The sequence below is a fragment of the Aspergillus japonicus genome (assembly GCF_003184785.1).
Source record: "Aspergillus japonicus CBS 114.51 unplaced genomic scaffold BO86scaffold_29, whole genome shotgun sequence".
NCBI lineage: Eukaryota > Fungi > Ascomycota > Eurotiomycetes > Eurotiales > Aspergillaceae > Aspergillus > Aspergillus japonicus.
Window position 1 is genome coordinate 138,391 of NW_020291666.1, and position 23,238 is coordinate 161,628.

General features: G+C 53.2%; 7 protein-coding genes across 7 annotated transcripts; 4 read left to right on the top strand and 3 right to left on the bottom strand.

Annotated features, from left to right (window-relative positions):
• Positions 1-678: 678 nt before the first annotated feature.
• Positions 679-2,627, top strand: BO86DRAFT_314712 (ER oxidoreductin; the record flags this gene model as incomplete). The annotated part of the gene is made up of 3 exons (XM_025668056.1): positions 679-792; positions 884-2,448; positions 2,504-2,627. The coding sequence occupies 3 exons, from the start codon at positions 679-681 to the stop codon at positions 2,625-2,627; spliced, it is 1,803 nt and encodes a 600-aa protein (XP_025526970.1).
• Positions 2,628-2,907: 280 nt separating this feature from the next.
• On the top strand, positions 2,908-5,130 carry pex13 (peroxin PEX13). Its single transcript, XM_025672226.1, has 3 exons — positions 2,908-3,351; positions 3,414-3,914; positions 3,968-5,130. Exons 1-3 carry the CDS (start codon positions 3,300-3,302, stop codon positions 4,732-4,734), a joined length of 1,320 nt encoding a protein of 439 aa, XP_025526971.1. The 5' UTR covers positions 2,908-3,299; the 3' UTR covers positions 4,735-5,130.
• A 2,896-nt stretch (positions 5,131-8,026) lies between these two features.
• Positions 8,027-9,430, bottom strand: BO86DRAFT_314757 (uncharacterized protein; the record flags this gene model as incomplete). The annotated part of the gene is made up of 4 exons (XM_025668058.1): positions 8,027-8,259; positions 8,388-8,469; positions 8,603-8,846; positions 9,105-9,430. 4 exons carry the CDS (start codon positions 9,428-9,430, stop codon positions 8,027-8,029), a joined length of 885 nt encoding a protein of 294 aa, XP_025526972.1.
• Positions 9,431-14,015: 4,585 nt separating this feature from the next.
• BO86DRAFT_456735 (uncharacterized protein) lies at positions 14,016-14,971 on the top strand (the record flags this gene model as incomplete). The annotated part of the gene is made up of 4 exons (XM_025677181.1): positions 14,016-14,504; positions 14,536-14,761; positions 14,819-14,887; positions 14,947-14,971. Exons 1-4 carry the CDS (start codon positions 14,408-14,410, stop codon positions 14,969-14,971), a joined length of 417 nt encoding a protein of 138 aa, XP_025526973.1. The 5' UTR covers positions 14,016-14,407.
• Positions 14,972-16,618: 1,647 nt separating this feature from the next.
• Positions 16,619-18,327, bottom strand: BO86DRAFT_314808 (beclin 1; the record flags this gene model as incomplete). The annotated part of the gene is made up of 2 exons (XM_025668063.1): positions 16,619-18,168; positions 18,243-18,327. The coding sequence occupies 2 exons, from the start codon at positions 18,325-18,327 to the stop codon at positions 16,619-16,621; spliced, it is 1,635 nt and encodes a 544-aa protein (XP_025526974.1).
• Positions 18,328-18,627: 300 nt separating this feature from the next.
• Positions 18,628-20,704, top strand: BO86DRAFT_456737 (Myb-like DNA-binding domain protein; the record flags this gene model as incomplete). The annotated part of the gene is made up of 2 exons (XM_025677182.1): positions 18,628-18,816; positions 18,907-20,704. Exon 2 carries the CDS (start codon positions 19,043-19,045, stop codon positions 20,702-20,704), a length of 1,662 nt encoding a protein of 553 aa, XP_025526975.1. The 5' UTR covers positions 18,628-18,816; positions 18,907-19,042.
• A 437-nt stretch (positions 20,705-21,141) lies between these two features.
• Positions 21,142-22,671, bottom strand: BO86DRAFT_379904 (putative cysteine synthase; the record flags this gene model as incomplete). Its single annotated transcript, XM_025670694.1, has 5 exons — positions 21,142-21,323; positions 21,383-22,002; positions 22,055-22,173; positions 22,228-22,287; positions 22,369-22,671. The coding sequence occupies 5 exons, from the start codon at positions 22,669-22,671 to the stop codon at positions 21,142-21,144; spliced, it is 1,284 nt and encodes a 427-aa protein (XP_025526976.1).
• Positions 22,672-23,238: the final 567 nt, after the last annotated feature.

Consider the following 23,238-nt stretch of genomic DNA (forward strand, 5'->3'; position numbering starts at 1 on the left):
ACGATCCGGGTGGGTTTGCTCACTTTGCCGGAAGATATGCCCACACTCTACGGAGAACTCTATGGTATCAGGAGTCAGGATAATTAATAATACGAAAGGTCGACTGAACTATCTGGCAGAGAGACCAACAGAACCCGGAGTCAGGAGGTTCGCGGCGCAAGGCGGGCGGCGATAAAGCGCGATCGAACCGTCGGAAGGGGACTCTTTATTCTGATTATTCTGATTATTGATGACTACTTGCGGGTCATGCAACTCCGCGCCGCCACCAAGGACAGCTTGTCCACTTCGCAACAGCAACGTCTCTCTCATTCTTTTTCTTCTTGTCCCTTGACCCAACTTTCGTTTTGGTGGTGACACTGATTGCAATTATTTGTGGCTCGGCCCCGCGAAGTGTCATTTGGCCTGAAACCGTTTACTTGACTTGACTGTGACTGACTTACTCCCTCCCCGGAGTACTTCGGCTCGACTTTCCCTTGCCGTGGATGATCTTCATGTGAAGGTCAATTCCGGCTTCGAATCTCCGCCAACTGTAGTCTATACATACCAACAAACAAACAAACACACACACATACCTGGAAAGCGACCGATCTCGCTTTTGCCTGTCGCTTCGGGAGAGCTCGTGCTCTGCCTCCACCATACGTTCGTTTCTCAATTCCTGTTTCTCTGGCCCGCAGCAAGATGCGTTCTGCGGCCAAATTTTTCTATTTGGCTGTATTCGCCCTCTCGGCGCGCACCAACGCTGAGAGCCATGAGGCCAAAACTGGCCTTCAATATGGCCATGACAAGTGCGCGGTAAGTCGCAAGCTCTTCCAGATTTCAGGATCCTGCCGGCTTTCCTCGCGAGTCAACTGAGAGGCCATGGAACTGATCGTGTTTTGTTTAGCTTGACCCTACCGCCATGGTGTCCGACGCCTGTGTTTCCTATACGACCCTCGATGCCCTGAACGATCAAGTCTACCCTCTCCTCCAGTCTATCACACAAGAAACCGACTTTTTCTCATACTACCGTCTCAATCTCTTCAACAAGGTCTGTCCGTTCTGGTCGGACGCCAACAGCATGTGTGGAAACATCGCATGTTCAGTGAATACAATCGAATCGGAGGAAGATATTCCCTTAACATGGCGGGCAGAGGAGCTGAGTAAACTCGAGGGTCCCAAGGCCGGCCATCCAGGTCGAAGGCAGCAAAAAGAGCGGCCCAGTGACCGTCCGCTCCAAGGGATGCTGGGTGAAAACGTGGGAGAAAGTTGTGTCGTCGAGTACGATGATGAATGCGACGAACGAGACTACTGTGTCCCGGAAGATGAGGGCGCCAGCAGCAAAGGAGACTACGTCAGTCTGGTGGACAACCCCGAGCGATTTACTGGCTATGCTGGTATGGGCGCCCACCAGGTCTGGGATGCGATCTATCGCGAAAACTGCTTCCTCAAGCCAACCTCCCAGCTGGAGCTGTCGCCCCACCCCCAACTGGGAAACCTTGAAGCCATGAACGACTTCCGCAGTGTGCTACAACAGGAATTGAAGCGCCCGGATCGTCTGCCCCTAGACAATGAGTGCCTTGAGAAGCGGGTCTTCCATCGCCTCATCAGCGGAATGCACGCCTCCATCTCCACGCATCTCTGCTGGGACTACCTCAATCAAACGACCGGGCAGTGGCATCCCAACCTGCAATGTTTTAAGGAGCGCTTGCACGACCATCCCGAGCGCATCTCCAACCTGTACTTCAACTACGCTCTCGTGTCCCGGGCTGTGGCAAAACTGCAGAAGCACCTGAAGAGCTACAACTACTGCACCAGCGACCCCGAACAAGATACTCAAACTCGGGAGAAGGTGTCGAAGTTGACCGCCACCCTTGCCGAGCGGCCTCAGATCTTTGATGAGAATCTCATGTTCCAGGACCCAAGCGCCCTTGGCCTGAAGGAAGATTTCCGCAATCGCTTTCGCAATGTTAGTCGGCTGATGGACTGCGTCGGGTGCGACAAGTGCCGTCTCTGGGGCAAGCTTCAGGTCAATGGGTACGGAACCGCCCTGAAGGTGCTCTTTGAATACGACGAGACCAAGAACGGCGAGAACCCTCTGCTGCGCCGGACCGAATTGGTGGCTCTGATCAACACTCTCGGTCGCATCTCCCACAGTGTCGCCGCAGTCCGGAGCTTCCACCGCGCCATGGAGGTCGGGGACGGCGAGGTGTTCTCGATCCCCGCCAGCATTTCGTCGAAGGACCGTGGCGACAAGAAAACGCGGCGTTTGCTCAAGGATGGAGGATCCACGTTCTACTATGAGAACGACGATGAGGACTTCGTGTATATTTCCGAGAAGCTTCCCTGGGAACGGGTTCGCGAACGCCGCGATGACGACACCCTCTGGGACGATATCAAGGCCGAATTCTCCCTTGTCTGGGATACATATGTCTATGTGCTGAAGAGCTGGGCCAACGTTCCGAAGACACTGTAAGTTGCCTTCCACCCTAACGGGGGGTTCCGCATGCTAACTTCGCGACTTTAGGGTTGAGATCATCGTGATCGAGATTGCTCGTGTCTGGAATTACTGGCTGGGACTTCCGGTGCCGCCACGCGCATGGAAGGTCCGTACTCCCCGAACGGCCATGCCACCGCGCGATGAGTTGTAGGCTGTATTGCTTGTGTTCAATGTTGTAGACATATCCTTATCTGCCTATATTGGAGGGGGTGGATGGTCAATTTTGCATCGTTTGGAGTTTTGGACTGGCTGGAGATAGGCCGCTTACTGTACTATAAGTTATTGGGATGGAGCAATTGTTGTTTGCCGATTAGAATAAGATATCCCTGATTGACCTGTGCGATGCGATACCGAGCGAATGACATATAGAATGAGTCAGTACTCAGTGAGTAAGTAGTTTGTTTGTGGGTGAACCGAGACTCGGAGGAAAGCCCAGACTGCGATCAAATCGATCAAATCGATCAAATCAACCTCGGCCCAGCGGGTGGGCCGCCGACCGAGAGACGGTTAAAGCAAACCACATGCAGCGGCAGTTCTTTTCTCCTCTTTGTGACTCCACCTTCTTCCCTCCACTCTCCACCGCCTCCCAACTCCATCTTTACCTTTTACCTACTAACGCTTGGCTCTATCTCGCTCTCTCATTCTCGCTCTCCTCTCTCCTCACTCCACCCTCCTCTCCTCTCCACACTCAAACAACTACTGTCCTTTCCCAGTTCCCATCCTCTCGACTTCCCATCCCACTCCCAGTCTCGCCCGACCAGCCTTTCGCGGGTTTTCCTGCCCATGCGAGACTGTTGAGGTACCATCACATTCCCGCTGATCAATGGCCTCGGTTTCGCCACCCAAACCGTGGGAAAGGGCCGGCGCTACGGCCGGTATGTGCACCACAAACTGAGGTCTTTCCAGCTCGGTGCATTCCTACTGACCTCACAACCAGGATCTGTCGCAACCACTACACCCGTAACAGCTGGTCCAGCAACGATGACGGCCTCCTCTTCACCAGCCTCGGCTGCAACTGTCGGCGCCGCTCCAACCTCCACATCTGCTACCCCTGATCTCCCATCTCGTCCCGACACTCTGAATGCCGTCGTGAACCGCACAGCGTCCAATTACTCGCCATATGGAGCTTCTCGGCTAGGCACCAGTCCCTACGGAGGCTATGGTGGCTACGGGGCCTACTCTTCACCATACTCTCGCTTCGGGACGATGGGCTCCATGTATGGCGGCTATGGAGGCTACGGCGGGATGTACGGTGGCATGGGAGGGATGTATGGCGGCGGCATGTCTGGAGATCCGAACGACCCGAACAGCCTCACCAACTCGTTCAGTCAAAGCACCCAGGCGACTTTCCAGATGATCGAGAGCATTGTCGGTGCGTTTGGTGGTTTCGCCCAGATGCTAGAGAGCACCTACATGGCGACCCACAGCTCGTTTTTCGGTATGTTGCATCTTTGTCCTGGTGGGATTTACGTATGCTGATATTATGCGAAGCCATGGTCTCGGTCGCGGAGCAGCTTGGAAACCTCCGCAACACCCTGGGTTCCGCTCTCGGCATCTTCACCCTGATCCGCTGGTTCCGAACCCTGATCGCAAAGATCACCGGCCGTCCGCCGCCGGCGGATGCTACGGCGCTCACGCCGGCTGCCTTCGCGGCTTTTATGAATGGGCGCTCCGTCGCTGCGACCCTGCCCGATGGCTCTCCCGCCCCGCCGAAGCCCTCGAAGAAGCCTTTCTTCATGTTTCTGATTGCCGTCTTCGGTCTTCCGTACCTCATGGGCAAGCTCATCAAGGCTCTCGCACGCTCGCAGGAGGAACAGCGTCGTCAGATGATGCTCGGGCCGAATGGCGAGCCCGCGCAGCAGGCCCCACTGGATCCCTCCAAGCTCGACTTCTGCCGCGTGTTGTATGACTACACTCCCGAGGCGCAGGAAAGCTCTGGGATTGACCTGGCCGTCAAGAAGGGCGACATTGTCGCTGTCCTCGGCAAGACGGACCCCATGGGTAACGCGTCGGAGTGGTGGCGGTGTCGGGCCCGGGACGGTCGTGTCGGATACCTCCCTGGACCGTACCTGGAAACCATCCAGCGTCGTCCCCAGCAGCAGGCCATCACTTCGGGCAGTGAAGCCAACAGCCGCAGCAACTCGCTGCGCGCTCACGTGACGGATGAAGTGACGGACGCGACCGTCAAGCCCGAGTTGAAGGGCAAGATGGGCGACATCTCGCCAGAGAGCTTCCAGAAGAGTGCATTCTACTCGTGATTCGCCTTTACTTCTGCTCGACCTCACGGGCTTCTACTTTGCACTACCCTCTGGCTCAACATCATAATCTCTTTCTTTTTTTTTTGACTTTTCTTCATTCACAGACAGCACGGACTGCGGTGGATGCCGGCCCGGGGACGCAACTTAGGTCGATTGATTTGACGACGCATGTTTTTCTCAGTGTTCTTCTATTTTTTTCTTTTCTAGCGTTGGGCATGATTCATGGTTCAGATGTACTTCTTACTAGTTGTTTTAGCGAAACGGAAGAGACGCACGACATGTCGCATGTGCTCTTTCCAGTTCTCACCATTGATTTTGATTTGATTTCCTTGGGGTGTTCCAACCGGTGTACAGGAGAATAAAATTGCTTGCTGCGAATGCGAGACGATTACAACATTACCTTCCTATCAGTTGAAAACTTCTCCTTCCTCTTAGTTGGCTCTACTGCCTACAATCCATATTAGACTGGTTGAACGGGTTGGGGTTGGGGGTGGAGGGCTGCGAGAATAGGTAGGTCTAGCTCGGTGCCGATGGATTGTAGCTGTAGCCGTCCTACTTTGATCAGTGCAGTGGGTGAGTATCATGGCATTCAGCCCTAGCGATCTTTAGTTACTGTACTCAACACCTCGGATTCTAGTATGAAATAACCCTGACTCGGGAGGAAGGGTGGGGAACTACGAGTAGGTAGATATCCTCCGTTTAAGATCCATCCCACATCGATGTGTTTTCATACGGAGACTGGTTGATGTTGACGAAGTACTGTACGTTACATGTACCTATGGGTATATCTAGTGGGAAGGGATCATCCCACTGACCGTCACAGTAAGTGACAACTTTTCCTCCGGTGGTGATGATGATGGTGGTGGTGGTGGCGGCGGTGGCGGAATAGAACCTAACTAAGCTCTTGGGCGGTGCCCACGAAGAGGGTGGAAAAGGGTTAGGGAAGGGGGGGGGGCGGTTAGGGTTATTTGTACAGCACAGTACGTACATGTACAGTACAGTACATGACCCTGACATCGGGATCTCTTTCGTCTGCTCTTTACTGTACTAGTCTATACTAGTATACCACGGCTTAAGTCTTTCCATCCATACATCCATCGCTCCAATCCGCATCGATGGACGACAGTACAGCACTATGTATAGATATATGTCAAGGAGATACTCACTCTAATCTGATGGAAGAATTACCCACCCATACCTTCTGGTTTTTTGGTGGGTGGGTGGGTGGTTTGGTTTCTGGTCGGTCTCCTAGATGGTCGCTCGCCTGGTATTAATTCGTATCCCGGCATCCCGGCATCCTAGTATCCTGTAGTAGCTTACAGCGTTGTATCCTGGTGGTGGTGGTGGTGGTGATACCCACGGGAACAGACCCCTGAGGGGGTGGTTAGTGGGCTAAAGGACGATCTCTTATGGCTTTAGTTACTTGCTTGCTTGCTTGCTTACGTACTTACGTACTTACGTACTTACTTACTTGCTACAGTGGAAGTACATACAGTACAGTACTATGTAAGTGGATAGGTAGGTAGGTGGGTTACCCATCCAGAATACAATCCTTTGGCAATAGTTCTTCCAGTACTTCGGGCCCCTATTTGTTCTTGTTCTAATCCAAATGCATCCTTCCTCCTCCCAGAACTCGCCCCGCTCAGAAATCAGCAGAGTGTGCAACCCATCAAAGTACGCAAGGCGCAAGGCTAGTCAAGTCAGGTCAGAGCAATCAAAGTACAACCGAAATGGCCACCTTACTTCGACCAACGGGCCCCGCCTTTCGACTCCATAAAGTACCTTGCCCTGTTACTAAACTGCTATGATTGACCAACGATCGGCAGCGCGAGGCGCGATCAGATCGTCTTTCCCTCGACACTTATATGGACAGCTGGACAGGACAGTATTCAAGTGAGAAGACAAGCACCATCTATCATGGATTTCTTCGACTATTTATCGAATTATCCCAGGGTCAGCATCTACTACCGTATATATGTACAAGCTGCATACACATGGGTGGGCAGGGTTGAGCACCTGCCGCCGGAGCAGCGCGACAAAAAGTACCAGTTTATCATCCTGTACTTCTAGACTTGCGCGCTATCCACCACTCGACTTTCCACTCCCACATGTGTAGACCCCCCCTTTCCCTAGCTGAAAGCTAACTGGCTGGTTGGCTCATGCGAGAAACCGGATTTCAGTTCAAATGTGCATGCATCCTGGGCATGGTTCAGTCTGGAACTATCATCCGTCGGACTGGCGAAAAGATTTCGAGCATACTGATTCCAGTAGGTTCAATTATGCGTGGATAACTCGGCGTAACTATGTCGATATGTCGATATCGTCGCAGGCTGTAATTGTAAGTCGAGACGCGGGGTCTATTGTGGCGAATGGAAGAGGCAGTTCGGCAAGTGTCGATTGTAGACTGCATGAATCCTTTGCCGGTCTTGCGTTCGATCCTTCTGTGGTCCCGGTTGGTTGTTGTCTGCGTATCCTCCTAACCGCCCTTCGATCGTAGCATGCTTTCCCATTCCCCTAAGTAGAGTCCAAACGTGTGTCGAGACGGCTCAAACAACTCTCTTCGTAGTGAGCATACCTTGAGGGTTGGCGTGGATTGGTGGAGTATATAAGTATGTTCAGAAGGCCGTCAACATGAGCTCTCCGACATCTCAGTCGGTATCAAACGAAGGCCTGTCAATCTGAAGAGCCAGCTTAGTCAATACATGGCGTTGACTGGTCGGATGAGTGACAGAGTAGACTGTAACAGTAGCCTTCGCCTGTGTATATCTCCGTAGATGACCCACAGGCTGTCAATTTGGGTCTGATGGCGTCAGCTGAGTCGTTGATGGATCATTCGACGTGATCATCAACCAAGTGCTTCGTCCAGAGGCGTGAGGTAGAAGGCCGAGCAACCGTGTAGCAGCCAGTGACTAACGCAGCAACCATTAGACAAACATACCAGCTCGGACCAGATGTCTCCCTTTATCTTCTTAGGTATACCAAGACCTACACTAGACCTTTTCTCCCAATAAAACTAGACCATAGATGCTCTATATAGTAGGCAATTTGCAAAGTAAGAAAAAGCACATGTGAACTTGTAAGTATGACAGTGGGGAATGATGCAGGAAGCGAAGTCGCGATGGACTGGTAGTGATCACAACATCATCGTAAGCACGGGACAAGCTAGTTGCCTGGGCTCAGAGCAGAAGGTGCAGCAAGGGCCGGGCGTTTCCAAACATACATATCACAGGTGCGGCAGGTGGAAGTGGCAGGTCATCGGCCAGAGGGGTATAGGCGATTCGCAGAAGGGACATTACTGTGATAGATCGTCATGCGGAGAAGTGAATTGAGACATGGTCTGGTCAAGCGTCCTGGATAGGGTCAAGAGTTGGCCCTGAAACACATCGAGCGCCTTCCAGTAGTCTTCGTCAGGGAGGGCGTTGGACAGCGGCTTGGGTGGCGCGGAGGGAGTAGGTGAAACCGGTAAAGGTTGGGCATGGTCCACTTCGGGCTCGGGGAGTGGCTCGAGCTTGAGCCTGTCATCGTCTGCAGTTACTTGATCAGTCTAGCTCTCCTGCTTACAAGCGAGATGCTCGTTGAGACATGCAAACGGCAGGGCAGGAGCACTGTAGGACAGATGCTACCAGAGCGGAGCGGGGCTTCCTCACGAAAACGAGATGGAGTCTCGGTCGAGGGCGACAGGGTCATAGCTCTCTCATCGGGCTCCGGTGTGTAGTATTCGATGTCTGTAGGGGTCTCTGTGACGCAGCATGAGCGATGCATGCACAACAAGTCACTCGGGACCGAAAAGCTTACCTGGCTCAGGGCTGGTGGGAAGATTTTGGTGTAACTCTTGCTGCGTTTGCGGAATCGCTGGTTGACTCTCCACGCTCGGATGGATGGTATTCGGATGGACGCTCTCACGAGCATCATCCAGTTCCCAGTGGTTGCCATATCTCCGGACAAAGCGGGAGATGCGCTTGGTGTCGACCGTCTTGCCAGCCACTCGAAACGCCGTCCGCTTGCCCTCTGCAGCCCGCCTTTGTTGCTTGCGGAGCATGATATGGACTTCTTTGGCCTTGATGTTTTTGCGAACATTCCACGCAGCCAGGCGGTCTTTGTATTGTTTCTCTCTAGAAAGCTTCCAAGTCAGGGGATGGTTGTCAAATGGGTGGCACTCATGGGTGGAGAATGGGGGAGAAAAAGCAAAAAGCAATGATGAAGATCAGCGCGCACTGTCCCATCCTTTCTCTCGATCTTGATTACAGATGCAGAAAGGGGCCGAGCTCTTGCACTGGTAGGGTCGGGGAGAGTTAAAACAGCAAGGGAAAGCATGACAAGTAGAGAAGTGTCGGGGGAGAAGACTGAGAAAAGGAAACGGAAGGCTATACGATGCTTCAAAGCTATAATTTTCGAGCATATATTGCCTCACATCACGAAGCTTCAAGTGATCGTCGCGGTAAAGACTTTGAATGATCTCCCGATAAATAGTCCAATCCTCTGATTTTCGAGGTTTAAACTTGTTCCTAAAGGAGGAAGACGAAGAAGAGATGGTAGGGGTGGGTGTTGTGGTGGTGGTGTTGTTGGCGGTCGTGGAAGTAGAAGAGGTTGCTGCTGTTGTGGTGGTGGTGGTGGTGGTGGTGGTGGTGTTGTTGTTGTTGGTGATGGCGGAGGTAGTCGAGGGAATGGAAGAAAGGGGAGGCAGGGAGCCATTCATCCTGAATTGGTGACTGGGTGATTTGATCTCCGCCTTTCATACTCTGGATCCAGTCTGGACCCTCTTTGAATTGATGGATTCAAGTTTGCGCCTCCACCGTAGGTAGTTGTCCTGAAAGAACGGGGCTGTTGCAGACTGTGGACTGTGGACTCTGGGACCAAATGCTGGGGGGAAGGGAGGAGTGGATAACTAATGGTGGTGTGGTAAGGGAGAAGAAGTAGAAGCGTTCAGGAGCGGTAGCGCGGAAATGCGAGCCGAAAAGAGGATCTTTGAAGTTGTGGTAGCAGAAGGAAGTAGATAATAAGAGTGATTCAGTTAGATGTAGTCTGATGCAGTGACAGAAAGCGTTATGGAGTCAGTTGCGGCGGGGGAAATGAACGGAAGATGCAATGATATAGTAGTTCTGGAGGCGATCCAGAGGGAAGAAAGAGAGGGGGGAAGGGGAAAAGAGAAGAAGAGTTGAAGGTGTCACGGTGTCGAACAGTCAAGGCGATGAAGCTTTGCCCCAGTCACCCGTGAGATTGGCTTGGAGGAAAGCCCCAGAGTGGATCGAAATCGGAAATAGGCGTGGTGATAGTAGCTGTCACTCACTCCCTCAGCATATTTAGCATATAATCCACGAGATTATTGATTATTCCGGCTGCTACTGCGTTTTGGACATGCTGCAATTCGAGAAAACGGAACCAGCACCGAAAAAAAGAAACAGAAAAAGAGAAAGAGAAAAGAGGAAAAAAAGGAAATAAAAAAGGGAATAGGAAAAAAAGAAAAACCTAGAAAAGAGATGGGAAAAAAATCGAAAACCAAAAAGAAATTATGACCCCAGTCCATGGTCTGGTCTGGTCTGGTCTGGTCAGGTCAGTAGAATACATACAATACTGAAGGTACCGCCCTGCTTCCACCAACTACGGATTGTCTGGTTGTCCGTAATGAGCATCCATTCTTCTTACTTAAGCTACAGACATCGAAAGCTAGAACTATGATGGTCTATCTTCCACTCAAACGCTGCCAACAAACAGAGACCGGCAATTCTCCTTCCTTCTTCCATCCATTCACAGTAAGCATTCAATGGGTGAAGCCAGTGAGTTAGACCCAATTAGGTCCGAGGTGATTGAGAAGGCTACCTCCAAGGAGAGATGAAGTACTGTACAATGTTCTTGTAGGTGATTGTCATTGGATAAGGTATCTCAGTCGATATCTCAGTCGATACCTAGATAGACCGAATATCTCAAGATCTCAGCTCAAGTGCAGTGGAGGGGACCTCGGAGGGCGATGTGAAAAGAGCAACCAATAACTGATGGATGGAAAGCAAAGAGGCACAGGGCAACCGGGGAGTGGTTCGCCGCCGGGGTAAGATCCACCCGGGGCCACTAGTACCCGCACTAAACAAAAAGTACGACTGCTGACTGGCGAGGCTAAAGATATCCGCTTGCCTGTTGCGGCGACGTGCTGCTGAATCCATGGGTCCATGGGAAGGAAAAGCCCGCGGATGTTGTGATCCCTGCTGCCGCGCCCCAATCACGGACCCTTTGGACATGGTCCGTGTACTTTTGTCACGTTCCCGTCTGTCTGCGGCCCCCCCCCCTTATCCTTCGAAAACATACGTACGTAGAGTACGTACGTAGTACTCTGTACTGGGTACGGAGTCCCTAGTCCCTAGTACCTAGTCCCTAGTACCTATATGTACATACAGTACTCCGTACTTACCTCCTACATCCCGTCCACCGTTTCAGCGTTTCAGTGTGTCGAGCAACAGCAGACGGCAGACCTCTTACCATTTTCGTCCAGTCTGCCGATGTCTTTGAGGGAATGGGCAAATCGGTGGTGGTGGGAGAGGAAGGAAGGAAGGAAGAACGAACAAGTGGGAAGAGAACCTGGTATCAAACAATATCAAACAATTACAAACAACAACTCTCACGCCCCTCTTCTTCGTACGCAATGCGGACCATGAACCCTCTCCCAAGTCCCAAGTGACAGGCAAGAATAGACCCAGATGGTGGTGATCAGTGATCCCTTCCAGACAGTCCTGCGCCAATTCTGCAGGTGCAACACCTGGGGATCATAATTCCGCTGCTATAGTTACCTGACTGACCTGGTTGCTCGTCGTGCGTGCTTCTTCCGCAGACTTTGGAAAAAGAACAAAAGCACAGTGCTTTTTGAGCATGGCAGGGATCTATCTGACTTACTCCTTAGCCTCATCCTGGTCGGTTTGGCGCCAGAATCCCAACCTGCGCTCTCGAAACGCTCTATGGCCCAGTCGGGCAAAAAGGGCCTGCACTGTCGGTTGCTATGAATACTCACATGTTTTTTCAACCACATCTATCACTCCGTGTACTGTACCGAGTACTCAGTAGATGAAGCCATCTCTGTCGACTGTCAGGCATGAATTGAGGGAAGCCTATGACCGGTGTGGCAAAGTGGGATCATTCCCCGATGGGGAGGCTAGAATGAGGCCTGAGCTTTGAAGAGCAAAACCTTCAGGTTCATCGTCGCTGTCCACGGTGGCTTGGACGCTATCCATATCCGGCAGAGGCAGATAAGTGTGAGTGTTCCAAAAACTGCTGGCCGGTCTTTTTCTTTGTCGTCATCACCCACCACCCCCCGTCAGTTCAACCATAATTAGTAACGTAAAAGTACTAGTTATTCGAGAACTGGAACAGACCAGGGAACGTTCGGCCCGTCATGTTGGCGGCTCGGATCGGAGGTCCGCCCGTTGATTGAACCAAAACATTGACGGGGATGTGGGATGCAAAAATACAACTTGGAAGACAGTACGTACGGCCATTCCTGTTAAGCTTACCGAATGGGCCTGAGCACACCCATGATCCATTCATTATTCTCTGACTTACTCCTTCCCCCCTCCTCTCCCTCTCCGCCCACCCCTCGAGACTAACCGTACCTTACTCTGTACTTAGCAGAAAGTAAGTTCTTCATCCCCCCATCATGGTTATTGTCCTTCGTCTTTCTTCGCCCCCTCTCAACTCTAGCCAACTTCGGGGATTAGCATCGCCACTAGACTATGGACGAAAGTCTGCTTGGCTGCAATATTTACAAACAACAAATTGGAAGGTGGGACTTTTGGTAAGTTACTTGGTAACTGATGACATCAGCTAAGCGCATGGAGGGCCTCCGACCAAAGCACAGACTAACCAGTGTGTGGGTATACCTTCTCCGGAGAACAATGGCAGCCCATCGCCACTTCTCACTCACTCTGCGCGTACCATCACGTCTGGTACCGGTTCAGGAAGAATAGTTAACGGCTACCTGGTCATCACTCTTCCGATACCGCATTGCTGAAAAGGCCATAGGGTCAGACCATTCCACCCCCGATAGCATGGGTCTCGGTCTGCGAGAAGTTAGCTATTGTTTTCCCGGCCTTTCCTTCCGTTTTTCATTCCCCTTCCAACCCCCCAGGGGGCTTTCTCGATGGCGGATGCGAGCTGCCTACTTTTCTCTCTCTCTCTCTCTCTCTCTCTCTTCTCACTGACCAGTCAGACGTATTCCAGGGATTCGGCCGATGAGCGGCCATGTGCCACACAGCCAGGGCTCTCGTACGGTTATACTACCTGCGCTCGCCTTCCGAACTCAAATTCTATGAGGGCAGTTGCGGCCGACGGGGCTTCGTCTACTCCCATGAAGGGGAATTAAATTCGCGCACATTCACGAATTGACCTACCGGCCGAAGTATCAGTGGCTGGCCAGTAGCCGGCCACGGTTGACGGTAGATGAGATAGAATGAAACCGGGGGTGGGCGGAGGAGGGTAGCGTGAGGTCCTACGCGGAGGAATGCCGTAAAAGTGACCACGACGCTATCCACTGTGTCGCTCGGCCGCAGGCAACTCAGCTCACATGCTTTGGTCGGTTGTTCCTGTATCGCGACACAGGTGTCCATGTCCAGAGTAAACGCTGGCGTTCGATCAAGTCACGCTGAAGGATGCATCCCTGTATGAGGTAAGGTGGTCGCCCACCGACAGGGTGAGAAACCGCGCAGGTTCCTGATGATGAATTCCATGCGTCAGCCACAGCGTGTCTCTGCCTTGCATTGAGCTGCTGCTGCTGCTGCTGCTGCTGCTGCTGCTGCTGACAGCGACATAGAAAGAGAGAAGAGGGAGAAACTAAAGTAGTACTACCTATAGTAAATCTTGACGGCGCTCAACCTGACACTAGACGCAAGCTGAGTGGGTGCACTGTAGACATCCAGGGCTATGCAACTGATTGGCTCGTATAGTCTCCCTCCTCACATTGTACAGTACTAGGTAGATCAAATCCCCCCCCTCCCGTCGATTTCCATTCACGACTGTTCCAAGTAGATTTATCCATCTCAGATCTCGACCTTAGATTGCCCTGCTCATATTTATTGACTAACCACTTACCCACCATAGGTACAGTACTCTGTACCATTCGTGGACTACTCCATGCGCCGACGGCGTCTGTGATGAGTACTGAGTAGGTGGCGACTAAAGTACAATAAGCTCTAATCAACGGGTCAATCTACCTCTAACTTCAACAGCCTAGAAAACAACAAACCACGTTCCTTATTTCTCACCAAATAAAGAACTCACTACTAAATTGATACCTTACCCAAGTACTGTACTAAGCAACCAACCCCAATCAACCGCCTAAGCACAACCCCAACGTCCAAAGCAAAAGACTCGGGACACCCAACCCTGCCCCGACTATACCTCCAACACTTACATCATACCCCAATTCACCACAATCTCCATCCCACCTCGCACCCAAGTGACCGAACACTGAGTAATCGTCATAATACCAAGTACAGTACCTAAACCCCGACACCCACCGACGAGACCCAGACCCAGACCCAGAACCAGACAACAAGAAAAAGCACAAGTCAAAAGCAAGGGTTTTTTCCCCTCAGGAAAGTGACCCTAACTCGCCGGCAGGAAAAAGGCAACCGGCTGAGTCAGAGTCAGAGTCCGAGCCAGAGATCTCGATCTCGGTTTCCGTAGTCTATGCTGCATGCGGGGGTGTATCCTTTCGGGGGTTATGTTTTACCTTTGTGAATCAAGTATGTATGCAGACTTGATAGGAAGTATGTATGTCAGTATGTATGTCAGTATGTAAGTGATAGGTGGGGTTGCTTATAGACCATCTGACGGTTCATCCACCCATCAACGGGGCATTTGTAAGTGTTTACGCTATCCGGGGCAACAAGAACAAGAACTGGAACTGGAACTGGAAAGATTCAGATCCCGTGTGTTGGTGGAAGCTGCGTGTGGGTTCAAGGCTCCAGGTTGACAGGTGGACTGGACTTGACTTACTACCTACTACCTACTACCTACTAACTCCTGTCTCTGTACGGGGTACTACGGGGTAAGTACTAAGTGGTTAGCTGGTAAGGTATATGCTCTGTAGCGTTGTCTAAATCAGTTTGCATGGTGCAGTGCAGTTTGTGCAGTCTAGGCCGATTGTGTGGTGGATGCGCAAGTTACCTACCTAGTAGGTTAGCACCAGCACCAGACCGAGGATAGGATGAACTGGTTACTGACTCCGCACAGTTACTCTACCCTGTGGTGGAATTAGGTGTGGGATGGGATTCCGAGAACAAGAAACAAGAAACTTGTATCAAATCCGAACAATGGAACAAGAGAACCCGCTCCACAAGCGAATCAAAGCCCGCCCCGAAAAAAGGTCGTGGGTGATTCAGATTCCAGACCTACGGTCCCGCGCCAGATCGAACGAAGCCAAAACCCGGCCCGATCACACCGGATCAGATCAGTCAACTTACGTTACTTACCTAGGTACAGCACAGCACAGCACAGCACAGCACAGCACAGCACAGCACCAAGTACTGTACCAGACACACTGACCTAGTAAACACCTACACCTACACCTACCCCTACCCCTACCCCTACCCCTACGCAACTGGACCTACTAGCTAGCTAGCTGGCTAGCTACCCTCAGTAAGTTACAGAGCAGAAAGAGCAGAAGGAACTGCACCAGAAGAACAGACTCATCGCCTCGTCGCCCTCGTGGCCTTTCTCCTCTTGACCCTGACGAGGCCCGAAACGGTCGTTCCCTTTCTCGATCACGACTGTTACAGCCCCCGCGTCCTACCGGATGTCCGGTTGTTGAGATAGTTTCTTAGAAGTTGGCCGATCTACTGATCCACTAGTCGATCGCGGAGTGTAACCTCCTATCCGAGAATCTAATTGTGGCTTATCTCCTATAGTCCAGTGCTTGCTTCTAGTTGTCTTTGTTTCGAGTTTCTTTATTCTCGCCTTGCAGCCAAAAAAAAAAAAAAAAAAAAAAGGACAGGGCTACTCCGTACCTACGTATACTGCATCTGTCTTCCATGCGAGCTCTGATTGGAGGGGTACAGGTACAGGTACAGGTCCAAGTCTGTAAAAGGAATCATCACTACCTAGTAGGTACAGTGCTGGATGGAGTACTGTACTTCCTGTGTTCCCCTAGACAAGAACCCGAGGTAGAGAGACTATCGTTATCCAGACAAAGAAACCTCTGCATCATCAAATGTGTCAGGCAGGCAAAGCAGACTAGAGGACGATCTCCCGTCCTTCCTCACATCGCTCGACCAAGGCAGCCAGCAGCCAGCAGCCAGTCCCAAGAATAACAACCAAGTAAGCTCGAGAAACATGCAGCGGCCCACTGCGGATCCCTATTATGGATAAACCCTTTCTTTCTCTCCAAACCGGCTTTTCTGTTGATCCTCCTTTCGTCCTTTGTACCCCGAGGGTTTTCTCACCGGAGCTTGCGGCGAGCCCTTTTCGTTTTCCTATCGGGGAAGACATCCCGCGCGATCTGGCCGTTGGCCAGAGACATAGACCCTAGAACGGGAAACGGTCGATGGAGCCTGACTACTGCGCTGTGGTGTTGATCACCTGCCGATTTGTAATGGGTGCAACGGTGGTGCTACTGGAGTATAACGCAAGGCAGAACGAGATTGGGCCTAAACGCAGCCCGAGAACCTGTTGCCATTGCCAGCTAGTAGGGGACAATGGCCAGGCAGTGACTCGCCGAGCAGGCGACTTCATGGCTGTTGATGCGAGCTGGCCAGGAATTGACAATACCGCTTCGTCAAAACGTCTGCAGCTAGCGCCTGAGACAGCATCCGCGCAAATGGATGGATTAGACTACTGCTCGTTGCAAAGTGCTTCGAGGAATGCCCTCGCTTCCGGCCGCGGCGTCGGTCCACTTAGTCACATGGTCTCATTTGGTAGGAGAACTGGCGGCCTGCTCTCCAGCTGCAACGGCCGCAGCGGCCACGGCAGCTGAGTTACTGGAGCCTGCACTGGCGACATTGCTGGCATGGGCCAGTAAGAACTTACAGCAGGTGAGGGTATACTTGCAAGCACGCGTCCAAGTCTCATCGTTCTGGTTGAACCCAAGCTTGATGCTCGCATCGCCAATCCGGTCCTTTTTGATCTCGTATGGCAACTTCAAACCCGTCACCGCGGTGCCCGTGTAACCTCGCCGATTGGAGCCCGCCGGCACCGGAGCCTTCTCCACAAACTCGCCCAGTTGACGTAGACATTCCAGAAAAGCCACCATTCCGGCGTCAAACCGGCGGTGAAGCCACGGCAGGTTCAGCGGCAGCTCGCCCGACGAGAACAGATCCAGCGTGGTGACCTTGTGCGCCGCCGATGCTCCTGGGTTGCTTCCACCGATCACGGATTGAGCCGGAGATGTTCGGGTCGGGTCGAGTCGGTCAATCCGAGACATCGAACCCATCGGCTTGATTTGATACCCCTGGAACTGGAACCCCAGCTTGCTAGCAATAGTCGCCAGCAGCAGAGCCGTCTGTCCCCAAGCGGCGTTGATCTCTGGCCAGTCGACCGACGGGTTAGCCAAGCGACCGAGTCGCAGCCCGTTGATGGTGCCGAAGTAGCCATCGTGCCCGATGCAGAACGCATCGTTGTAGACATTCGTCCTCTGTAGCCTCTCCAGCTGCCGGGAATCATGGTCATACTTCATGTTCAGCGCATCGCGTTCGTTCTGGAACTCGGAAAGCGTGAGGGCGAAGGCATTGCGATCCCGCCAGAACTTCTCTTCTTCGAGATCCAGCTGACGGGATTCATCCTCCAGCCCGGCGATTTCCTCATCTAAGGCGGCCTTTTCCTTCTCGAGGGCCACAAGCTCCGCAAACGCAGCCTCCTCCGCAGCCAGCGTCTCCTGCAGAGATTGCTGCGCAGCCTCCAGCTCCTCCGTCGTCGGGACCGAAGACTTTAGATCGCGCAGAAAAGAGCTGTATGCATCTCGCTCTTTCTTCGCGTCTGCCAGCCGTTTCTCCATCCCCTCCACCAGGAGATCGGTACATTCCAGACAGATAGGGTGATCAATGTCCGAACGGGCGGAGATGATGTCAAATAGCCGGGCGGTTCGTTCGACCTGGTCTGCAAACGACCCGTCGTCGATGCCTCCTCGACCATGATCGTGGTTGGAAGGGTTGCCGACGGGCCTGGTGCCGTGTGGTGAACCGTCGCCGTTCCCATTCGTCCCGGGGATTATCCCGTGAGGCGGCCCCACTTGCGACTCGGTGAGCATCACAAACGACATGTTCCCGCTATCGCCGCGACCGAGTCTCGCGGGATGGGGTTGATTGCGAGCCGCCTGCCGCGGAGGGGGGATGGATCTTCGGTTGTACACGGGGGCTGTGGATTGCTTGGATACCCGGTCGTAGAGCTCCCATCGTTCTTGCGGGTAGCTCGGCTTGGAGGACGAGTGGGCGCCATGGTCTGGGACGGATTTGCCCGTGGAGCCTACAGGAGGCGTGCTTGATCAGTTCAATGCTCGAGAGATACACATGGTGGTAAGATGTGACCACTGCACTTACCGACTAGCAGGTCGAAGGCAGCCGGGTTGAGCGACTCGAGAGAGCCATCCAGTTTGAGAGGCGTGCGGCAGTTTTGGCAATACATGGTTGCGAAGGTGTTGTCCGTAACTCCTCATTCATCCTCGTCTGGAAAGTGTGAAGGTAACAGCTTAGTGTGGAGAAGAGGAGGTGGAGGGAAGATGGACATCAATAAGGGTGGTGGTGGTGGTGGTGGTGGTGTTGTAAGAGTTTACTGACTGTAAGTCGAGTGTAACTTAACTGTCGGTTCGGCAGGGGCAGATGAGACGAGACGTCATGCGGCACTGGTGAATGGCGGGTGCGCGCGCCGCGTGTTTTTGGCGTCGTCCGCGGGGGCCTTCAAAAAAGAGCTGGCGAACCTGCACTACAAGAATATCACCGATTGCTCGTGCCTCACCTCTAGGCAATCCACAGTAGAACCCGGGCTGGCGACCGATGATTCCGATTATCTACCTTCTTAGACCAGCGATCAGTCCTCCGCCTTGTGCCATCAAATTGCAATCGCACTGTCATTGAATGAAAGCGCATAATCTCATTTGCAGAATTGACCGTCTGTGTATGCAATACTCAACTCTTTCCTTATTCTAAACTGCGCACCTTCCCTTCATTACTAGCACCAGAGCAACACAGGCTAACAGTTCTCAAGATTGAGCGGTGTTACTTCAAAGGCGCGACTACACAACCCAAAAATCCTACCTACATCCAGCGTCCCTGCTCCGCCGAATCAACACTCAACTCACTCCCTCTTCCCACACCCCCCCAAACCCCCGATAGCTACTAGCATGGAGCGACCTACCAAGCGCGCCCGGTTCGCATCCCCAGTCGAACCCGAGGGAGACGGCGGGGACGATATCGACCTCCACGAGGCACGGGCGCAGAACGACCAACGCCTGAAGTCCATCTTCGAGGGCATCTTCGAGAAATACGGTCGGGACTTTACAGACGTGGGCGATGAGATTGATCTACAGACGGGCAAGATCATTGTGAATAATGGGCATATCCAAGAACTAGAGGGAGAAGAGGAGGAAGCCGAAAACGATGATCACCGTTCCGCAACGACGAACCGGGATTGGCGACGGCTCGAGCAGGAGCGGTCTGTTGCGGAGGAGGAGGGAAGTCTGCCTGAAAATCCCGGTCATTTGGCCGCAGGCATGGATGGGGATGATGATGATGATGGTGAGGCTCCGGATGATGATCGCTCACGGCCTCTCTCTCCCGTGCTGCCGTCGATCCAGGAACTGCAGGCTGGGTTGGGGATACAGCACCACCTGGCGGCTGGGGAAGAGGACACCGGCAAGCGTGACTCGAATTTACATGGTCAAGCGGATGACGACGACGATGCGGCTAGTGTGGACTCCTTGCTGGATAATACGCTACGCATCGAGAGCATCCTGGATCAATCCACCAGCGACAAACTCGTGAGCGAAAAAGCAAAACCTGCGGCTGAAGTAACCGCCCAATCACACAGCAACCGGCGTAGTGAGGCGGTGGAGGAGCTATGGCGGGTGCCTGAAATCGACGCGAGCTTCTCCACGCCGACATGGAACAGGTCACGTCCGGCGGCGTCCACCGTGAATCGCGTTCGCTCGCAGTCTCCACCGGGAGCTGGCTCCCTATGGTCATTGCCTAGGAAGTCGCGACGGGCTCCGCAGAAGAGCCACGCAGGGGCAGCGATGAAAAGCAAACCGCAGCGGAAAGTCACCCAGTCGAGCCCCGTGGTTTGCGACTGGTCCTTTGCAGAGACCCCCGATGGAGATGAGTCCGACGACCCGTTGCAGGAAGACTACGAACCATCGCCCACCCCCAAGCGGAGCATACATGTCCGCAAGACACCCGTGAAAGAACAGACACCGCGTCAATTGAACTATCAATGCTCGGATTGCAAGCAGGTCTTCGTACGTCACGGCTACATTACCCATCTCAGGGAAATTGCCTCCAGACCCTTCGACGGCCAACACGATCGAGCTGAGGTGACCCGCCGACTCGATGCCCTGGCTAAAGAGCCTACTCCGAAGTCGAAGTCCAAGACTACCACATCTATCACGCCAAATATTCTTACAAGTTCGCGCGCAAACGAACTTGTGGATAATAACTCTACTCCTACCAAGAAACGTGCTCGAAATGTCATCCAGCCCGATGAAGCGAGGCTGATCATCACAATGAGACAGGTACAGGGGAAGAAATGGAACGAGATCCTTGACTGCCTTCCGCACACGAAGCTGACCTCGCTTACCCAATGGAATCGCAATCACTGGAGTGATCGCCGGGCTAATCCACCGCCATTGTCCAAGCCTTGGTCTGAAGCCGAGCGGGCCGTTCTAGACAAATTCAAAGAGCAGCAGGGCCTTAGCTGGACCACGATCCGCCAAGGGCTACCTGGCCGACCACATGCCGAGATTGAATTCGAGTTGTTGCAGCTCTGGGCTGGCACTGATACGCAGTGATGCTGTTCAGCAACCGTAATGATTGGACGGCAGGCTCGATCGGTCCCGACGAATCGAATAGCAGATGAACCACAACTGAGTCAGGACCCCCGATTCTGACATGCAGTCCGTCAGCGGGACCGATCGGCCCCGGCACGTCAACTTTCCAGGTCCCGAGATTCGTGTCGTGACCCACTAGGTCGAAAGAAGCGAGCGATGGCGTTCTGCTGTCATAGCCCAACCGGATGAAACCAAGTAAATCTCAGACTGTCGGATTGGGCGGCAGCCGAACAAATTATACTCCCTGTCAGACACTAGCTGCAGTAACCATACGTGGAAGTAGCTTTTTGGGCTTCGCCGCCTCCCCAGGGGTCAACCCTTGTCCATGTTCCTGCCGTGTCTTTGTCCTTCATTGTGGACCCCGGTTAATTTTCTTGTGGGCTTGATATATCACGCGCCTACTCCTCATCCGTGGCATCCGTTGCAGTTAACACATCTTCAAGCTTGGTGTCAACCGCGCCTCCGACGTCTCCTGCCTTCGCCCAGAACCGTGAGAGGTGCCGTGACCCTGAGTCGGACAGGACCGTCACAATTCTGTGGCCGGGGCCAAGCTTCATCGCTGTCCTGACGGCAGCGAAGCCTGTAGTAAGGTGGTTTAGCCACAATCCGGTGAACATGAGAATTTAGGGCAAGACTTACAGTTTACGGCACTGCTACTACCCACGAACAAACCGTCCTTCTCTACAAGCCATCTAGCCATTGCCAAGGCCTGTGCATCGGTCACCCGAACAGCGTCGTTGACCAGCTCCTTGCCCGCTTCGAAGTTGGCTGTCACCCGGTTGATCCCGATGCCCTCGACAATGGTGTCCACCTGTCTACGTCGCCTAGTGCCTTCTCTTTCTTTTACGTCGAACATGACCCCGTAACGGACTCTGTTGTACAGCCCACTGCCTTGAGGATCGGCTAACACCACACTGAGATTGGGGATGCGCGGCTTCAGGAAAAGTGCCACACCAGAGATGGTGCCACCGGTGCCCGCTCCGGCAATAAAGGCATCCAATTTTCCGTCACACTGAGCATAGATCTCGGGCCCTGTGCCGTTGTAGTGGGCTCGCCAATTGGCTTCATTCTCGAACTGATCCGCAAAGAATCCTCTTCCGCTGGCGGTGGAGGATGCAGTTTGTTCCTGGGCAAGCGAGCGTGCGCGATTGACGAAATTGTCTTTTTCGACAATGGGGGCCGGTGGCACGCGGTCTACTATCGCGCCCAGCTTCAACAACAGATTCGACTTCTCAATAGCCTGGTCGGATGGCATGCAGCTATGGTTGGGTCAGTATATGGCAATGCGGTGGCTGTCAACTTAACACGAACATATGGGCCAGATAGCCCTTGGCTCGCGCCAAAGAGGCTAGGGAGATTCCCGTGGAACCGGAAGTGCCTTCGTAGATGGTGTCCCCTGAATGAGGTCTTAGGAACCCGTGCTCTTCGGCCTGTATGGAGTGTGAGAGGGTTATCCCGGTATGTCACGGAAAGGACCTGCATACAATTTGAATCATGCTCAGCGCAACCCGGTCCTTCGAGCTCTGTCCAGCTCCATTCAGAAACTAGAAAATAAGTCAGCCAATTTTTGAGCATCTTTGCCTGGCCCCCAAGACGTAGATCTGAGGTAGAGGCAAATGACGTACTTCGGCCTTGCCTAATATCTCGCAGCCCGTGGCATCGGATAAGGATTTGATACGAAAGAGGGGAGTGTTCCCGATGCAACCTTCAATGCCCTCGACGATGGCCGGTGGACCTGGTCTTGCGGCGAGAGTCTCGGTGGAGAGAGAGAGGTCCTCGGAGTCTGTCGCGGGCTGGGATTGACGACGAGCTAGATATTCATGAATACGCTGTTCTAACTCGGGGTACACCAGATCCTTGAATCCAATGGTAAGAAGAACACCTGCGACGAAGGCAGTGCCAATATAGAGACGGGAATGGTCATCCATAATTGCGGAGAAGGGGGGGGGGGAAGATCAGTCCAACGAAGAGATTCCCCGCGGTGATGGTGATGGTAGGCAAGTTATATCTAAGTTGATGGCGGGCGGAAGAAAAGCTTGGACCCACCGCTGCGCGACCGCCGCCTCTCCGCCTCCCTTCCCTCTCGTCTCGTCTCCTCTCGTCTCGTCTCGTGCTCTCCCCGAGCTTTCCTTCTTGCTCCTCTTCCTACCGCCCCACGAGCGATCATCTACGTCCTTCCCATGGACTCTCCAGTCCTCAATCAACTGCTTAGGCAGTTATTTCGACATCCCGCCTGTCAATCTTTCAAATCTACTCCCTCCCTCTCCGCGCGCCGACCGGGTTGCGTACGCCTGTCCCCGTCCCATCCGCACCACCGTCAACAATGTCGACCCTTCCTCCGAAAAGCCCCCGGCACTAAGAAAGCCTCCAACGATGGCACGATCTGGAACGAACGTCGCTTCATCACCCGAGACATCTCGGAGGAATTGCAGAAGTATCCGATGGTCACGGCCAAAGAACTCCGCCATCACCGCGAGCGGCCGCGGCAGGTGAAG

Coding starts and splice junctions, on each gene's coding strand:
- pex13 (XM_025672226.1), top strand. CDS start 3,300: ATGGCCTCGGTTTCGCCACCCAAACCGTGGGAAAGGGCCGGCGCTACG. Junction 3,352..3,413: donor AAGGGCCGGCGCTACGGCCG/GTATGTGCACCA, acceptor CCTCACAACCAG/GATCTGTCGCAACCACTACA. Junction 3,915..3,967: donor GACCCACAGCTCGTTTTTCG/GTATGTTGCATC, acceptor TATTATGCGAAG/CCATGGTCTCGGTCGCGGAG.